Source organism: Nuphar pumila, chromosome 13, assembly GCF_984573655.1.
Source record: "Nuphar pumila chromosome 13, dmNupPumi1.hap1.1, whole genome shotgun sequence".
Lineage (NCBI taxonomy): Eukaryota > Viridiplantae > Streptophyta > Magnoliopsida > Nymphaeales > Nymphaeaceae > Nuphar > Nuphar pumila.
In genome coordinates this window covers 18,815,764-18,821,784 of record NC_143261.1, presented here as the reverse complement: position 1 = coordinate 18,821,784, position 6,021 = coordinate 18,815,764, and the positions used below count along the sequence as shown (strand labels likewise).

Below are 6,021 nucleotides of genomic sequence, written 5' to 3'. Positions count from 1 at the left end.
GGAAAATTTCGAAGGTAATTTCAGAACACCGACATTGGCATTTCCGGAATCGAGTGACGAACGCGAAGATGAGTGATCCATCCCTCGACGTCCTGCAATTCCTGGACTCTATGGACGACTACCTCACCCTCTTCGATTCGTTGTCTTCTACGCTACGGCAGGTATTCTGATGAATTTGCAGAGATTCGTTCTAGTTTATTTTCATGTTGGTACATTAGTTATGGATTGTTCAATCGGTTACCTATCATTTGATTCGTTCATAATTTCATACCATTCAAACATTTGGATTGAAAAGATTAAGAGAGAAGCGCCATTGGTTCTCGTTTTCTTTGAGAATGTCTCAATTTCATGTCAACGCGTGCCAAGTGTTTGTTTAAATGATTAAAGGAAATGTGTACTTTTGAACAATAATTCCTCCTATTCGTTTTTTTTTTTGGGCCTTGTCTTCATGCAAGCTCATGGGTAGTGCTTATTTAGTAGGTGAGATAGTGTTGGTTGGGATGGCAACTTGAATTTCCTTAGTTCTGTTTTTTCAGCACATTGTTATTTTAGAAGATACATTGCTCTAGCTTATAAGTTTTTACCTTTGACTTCTAAAATTTTGCCTTATCTTTGGTTTTACTTGTCTACCCAACACAACAGTCTGCTGACGTAAGTTTATGATGAATCAAGCCAATAGGAAATCGATAAACTGTTACGTGACTAAAACTAGGAAGTGGTCCAATTGCTTAATCAACAAGTGCTGAAATGGGCATGCTGGATGTCTGAGTAACTAAGAAATAGTATAAATGGCGGATGAGTATGATGGCCAACATAAAAAGTTGGTTCTCAGATATGTGAATGAGTTGTAAAAGGCACACATTTTTTGTAGACAAACCACTTAGGGGGGTGTTAGAAAGTGACATGAGTTCTTTAGATGTACACAATGGATCACTGGATTTTGGTAGGTTCAGATGCAACTCACGTGAGTGGTTGTCTTCGGATGATCTTATATTTTTTGTGTTATTTATTCTTCTTAATATTTGTTAAAAGAATTTATATTTATTGCTCAATTTATAGATGCAGATATGCATCCTTTAGTGAAGTGCATCGTGTGTTTTTTCTTTTTTTTCTGCAAGAAAAAGTTAATTATGGGTGAAACAGAATATATTTGGCAGGATAAAGTGGATGGTGCACAAAGTGGAGTATGTCTTGAAAAAGAAGAGCAAGTATAATGCACTAGGACTGAAAGAATGCAACATTATTGGAGAGCATTCAATCTCTAAAACCTGAGGGGTTTAAAAAATGATGGCGTAGTAAACAACTTTGACAAGAATGATATCTAATCATTTCATACGATGTAGTCATGTATGATAGGATCTCCGATTCATTATGGCATCTGGTAACTATGCAACCAGGAACATTAGAAGTGGCACAAGGAGTGCGTAGATTAATGAGTTCCCATGTGGAGTATCAAGAAATACACTGGTGGGGGGAGCAGGGGCTGGGCATTGGGTACTATCATGACACTTAAATATGCAGTGAGATGTATTTTTGTCTTGTTAGAAGTTTTTGTTCAAGTCAAACCTCCAACATCTTTTGGCAATGATGAATATTCATGATTTCCATGACTTCAGGCTTCTGTTTGAAGTTTAAGCTAGATTTATTAGATGGCTACAGAAACTGGTTCCATATGCAAGCAGGACATTGGAGAATGACTGGACACATGGACGAGAGTGAAAGATTCAGCTTTCCGGGGAGCTTACCTGGGATTAAGATGTGCCTTCAAAGGAACCTGTTCTTTGGTTTAACTATTCCAAGGTCTTGTGTGAGCAAGATCCACCGAGGGAATAAATAATTCACTGGTTGGAAAAATGCTTGCTTATAGAAGAATGTTGTATCATGTCTTGGGTTGCTACTGATATTTAAAAATGATTGTTTTTTGAGTGACTTCTGTTGTTGATTTAATTGTGTTTACTAGAATATATGAGACTTGATCTTCTTCCTTGATCTGCATATAATCCCCTGTTTACATTTTCCAACACTGTTTTCCTGGTAATTACATGAACATGTTACATTCATAGTCTCTAGCATCCATCTTTAACATTCTATATGCAGGGATGGCTGGATCTAGCCAGTGCACGACATTCCATGGGCACTTCTCGGGTAACTAGTGCAGTTTTTGACCTCAAACCACACCCTGCTGCTGCAACTTTGCATGTAAAGTTAGAAGATGAAAGTATGTCAGGTATTTTTTTGGATTTAAACCCGAAACCTGATTAGATCAGGGCATGACCTAGCCAGAATGCAAATTGGGCCATCTTGAGTCTGGGTAAAATACATTTACACAGGCAAATTGGGCCATCTTGTGTCCGGTTAAACATTTATGTGGGCCCAATTCCTGAGTCTTGGCCCAATAAGGCCCTGGTCCAACCTGAGGCTGATAAGGGTTGGGTTGGACTAGTGGTGGGTCAAGCCTTCCCAGAGTCCCATTGATCTTCCATAAATGTCCACCCCTAAGTGAGAGGTCTATGCTCATAACCTTGCTGTTTAATCTTTGTAGACTTCATGATGGACTTGACCATGATTTCTTTGTTCAATGTACTAATTCTGTTACTTTGATGTTCAAATAAACAGATGAGACTGCTGAAGTTGAAGAGTGGATTGACAGTCAACCATCTCTAGGACATTCTTTTTTTACTCTTTCTAAATGGGAATCCACAGACAATGGAAGTCCTCCTCCTAGTCAATCAGAGCCACAAGCACATGTGCAGCACAAGTCTGACAGTGCACTGTTGCGATGCCGGGCTCCATCCCGATTTTCTGGTGGTAATATCACAATTTATTGTGAACTGAGTTTTTCTTTTTTGTTTCTTTCTTGTTTACGCTGGCATTCTTTAGTCAATGAGAAGATCCATCCAACTCGTTATGGAATCTACATAGTAATTAATAAAACGTGTCTGTTGCATGCTCTTACTAGAGGACTGCCACACAGAACAATCAGCAATTGATGAAGTTTCACTTTCTTCCGATGCTCAGGTGTGCAATCCTCTGTGTGTTCTGGTCTGGATAAAGTGCAGATCGTCTCTCTTTCCACTTTGATTATGCTGTTGACTTAATAGCATAGTGGAGATGCCCTTGATTTGTGGAACAACTGGTTTCAATTTTTCATGTTATTCTTCCTTGATTAGGTCCAGAAGCAAAGATCGAAATTGCTGTCTGTTTATGGAGTTTTGGTCTCCCCAAAGCTTAGAGGTGCCCAAATTTCATTCGAGACAGGTTCATTGACACCTCCACCAATACTTCATCTTCCTTTTCCTGCTACTTTTGATTGAGTTATTCTGTATTCTTAAACATTTTTTTGCAGCACTAGAAACCATTGTGAAGCTAGCGAATGCACGCTCAAAAATGATGGCTGCTTTTCAACGAATTCAAAGAGATATGGAGGTTGATCTCAAGTAACATTACTTGATCATGGGAACATAAATTTATAGTATTTGGTTCATTGTCTGCTGAATCTTGAAGTTTCATGATCACTTCTCATTTAAATAAACATAATTTAATTTCTAAATTGCAATTGTTGTTTAGTGTTGTGAAGTCCATGCTTTTCCATTCAAGGCTAGAAACTCCTCATTTGGTTGCCCATTTACACCTTAAGAAAACACAATGTTTTCATCATGAACAATGGCCGTTCCACAAACACGTACTACTCATTTGTTTGATAAACAACTGGGGCGGCTCTTTGTGGATTAGGGCACCCACCCCGTCCCCCGTCTTGCCTAGAACCGGTGGTGTGCTTAGTGGGTGGCCTTTGTGGATTAGGGCACCCACCCAGGGTTTACTATTTAGGAGGGGGGGTTCATTAATTGCTGATATTCTCAAAGGGAGGCAGGCCCATTGAGTGACCCGGTTCTGGAAGGGGGTTCCTTCATCATAAAAAAAAAAAAAATTGTCTATCTTGAAAACATTGCATTTTTATCACGATGTTATCATGTTATTTATGTAATATTTTGAAGAAAAACAATTTTTTTAGTTCATCACGAGGTTTGCTTTGTTGAGCAAATCTCGATAACAAGATCTATAACTATGGTACCAATGCGAGCTCCGCTTATTTGGCAGGAGCTGTTAGTGCACGTCACCATGTATTGGGACGTTGCAAGTTCAAAACCCAATGGTATGTTGTGTATAGTGGTGGGCAACGGGCTGGGCGGATTGATGGGCCAGGCCAACCCGGCTCGCCATGGGACAAGTTTGGGTCAAGGTTTTAGGCCCGGGTCCGTTAGCTATCGGTCTGAAACCAGCCCGTTATATACATGGGCCGTGTCTGGGTCAGACCGTAGGCTATTGAGTCGGGTCGACACGTTTGCACTATTTATTAAATTTTAATAATATAAAATTTTTAAAAAATAATTAATTGCATAGTAACTTAGTAACTATTATTATTTACCTAATTAGTTGCATTAATTTATGAAAACTAGAAAGATAATTAGTTGGGTACATGAAAACTTGTTAGTTATTTATTATTTACCAAGTAGTTGAACTAATAAGTTGGGTTTGGGCCGGGTTGGGTCACTTCACATTGGCCGATTGGGCAAATGGGCTGGGTCATGGGCTGTTCTTCAAACCCGAACCCGTTAAAAACCGGGACAAAGCCTGGCCTGTTAGTAAATAGGTTGGGCCTTCTCCGGGTTAGGCCACACTTAAAGCCCGATGGGCCGAGCTCTAAATGGGCCTAGGCTGGGCTGTTGCCCACCCCTAGTTGTGTAACTGGTGGGTGTCTGCCTAACCCCCAGCTTGCCTGTAAAGATCTATAACTATGGTATTCTCATATCCTGTAATATTCAACATTATGAAAAGTTGGTAATATTGAATATGAACCACACATGCGTTCTCTTTGGTGGTCCCCACTTAACAGGAAGGAAACGACATTGCATATTTTTTACTCTAAATGGCAACGGGACCGCAGACAGACGTGGTCAGCTAGGAAAACCCTAGGTGGGCCCCCACGACCACCATGCCTACGTGGCCCTGGCCCACCTCTGAAAGCTACACACCCGTGCGCTAGGTCCGCTTTTGACCGGTTCTCTTCTCGTCCGTATCTCTTTGGTTTTTGGACATGTTCATTCTTCTTAGATGTGAAAGAAACACGTCCGATAATGGGTCAGGTTTTGACCCAGTTCATAACGGGCTTGGATTTGAAGAGCAGCCTATGACCCAGCTCATTGGCCCAATAGACCAATGTTCAGCTGCTCGGTTCAACCTGGCCCAAACCCATTTATAGGTTATTTTGGAAGGGAGTTAGTAAACTAATTCCTATAATTCCGAAAGCAAATTAATGCACACATCTAATTATTTTTTTTATTTTTCGTATAATCAGTGCAACTGATTAGGTAAATAGTAATAGTTACCAAGTTACTTTGCAACTAGTAGCTACTGAAAAAGTAATTAGGTAGTTCAGGCCCATTGGGTCGGCCTGGTAGCCCGTGGGCTTACTTGGGCCGACCTATGTATATAACGTGCTGGGTTTTGTCCTGATAGCTAATGGGTCTGAGCCTAAAACCTTGACCCAAACCCGACTCATGGTTGGCTGAAAAACGAGATGAGCTGTTGATGGTTCGGCTAGTGCTTGGCTTTTAATGTGCTCGTTCAATCTCTTAAAATAGTCTTGGCAAGTTGAACATGATCAAAATGTTTGGCTTACAAGAAATAAGTTTAGACTTCAAAATCTATTGCTTCCAGCTTTGAAACTCTGCATTTTTCTCTATCCGCTTGTCTGGTAAGTGAAGTTAGTGCACGTCAACTTGTGTTGTGACTGGGACCATGCAAGTTCAAATCTCAATGGTATGGTTGTATAACTGGTGGGGGGGGTCTGCTAACACCAGCTTGTCTATACAACAACAACAACTACTCCTTCATCCCAAAACAATTGGGGTCAGCGATATGAACCAACAAAGAACATCATTCTGTGTCTTCCACATGAATCCTTCTCCTCCATTCATTTCTATCCAATGTCATGTCCTCGGTGAGGTTCAAAGCATTCAT

At 40.5% G+C, this 6,021-nt stretch overlaps 1 protein-coding gene across 2 annotated transcripts; it reads left to right on the top strand.

Annotated features, from left to right (window-relative positions):
- Positions 1 to 7: 7 nt before the first annotated feature.
- Positions 8 to 3,556, top strand: LOC149817983 (uncharacterized). Of its 2 annotated transcripts, none has more exons than XM_089985067.1 (6): positions 8 to 161; positions 2,098 to 2,227; positions 2,617 to 2,805; positions 2,960 to 3,018; positions 3,171 to 3,258; positions 3,347 to 3,556. In XM_089985067.1, the coding sequence occupies exons 1-6, from the start codon at positions 69 to 71 to the stop codon at positions 3,439 to 3,441; spliced, it is 654 nt and encodes a 217-aa protein (XP_089841193.1). In that variant the 5' UTR covers positions 8 to 68; the 3' UTR covers positions 3,442 to 3,556. The 2 variants fall into 2 exon arrangements, with proteins under 2 accessions (XP_089841193.1, XP_089841192.1); XM_089985066.1 differs by having other exon boundaries at positions 2,617 to 2,808.
- Positions 3,557 to 6,021: the final 2,465 nt, after the last annotated feature.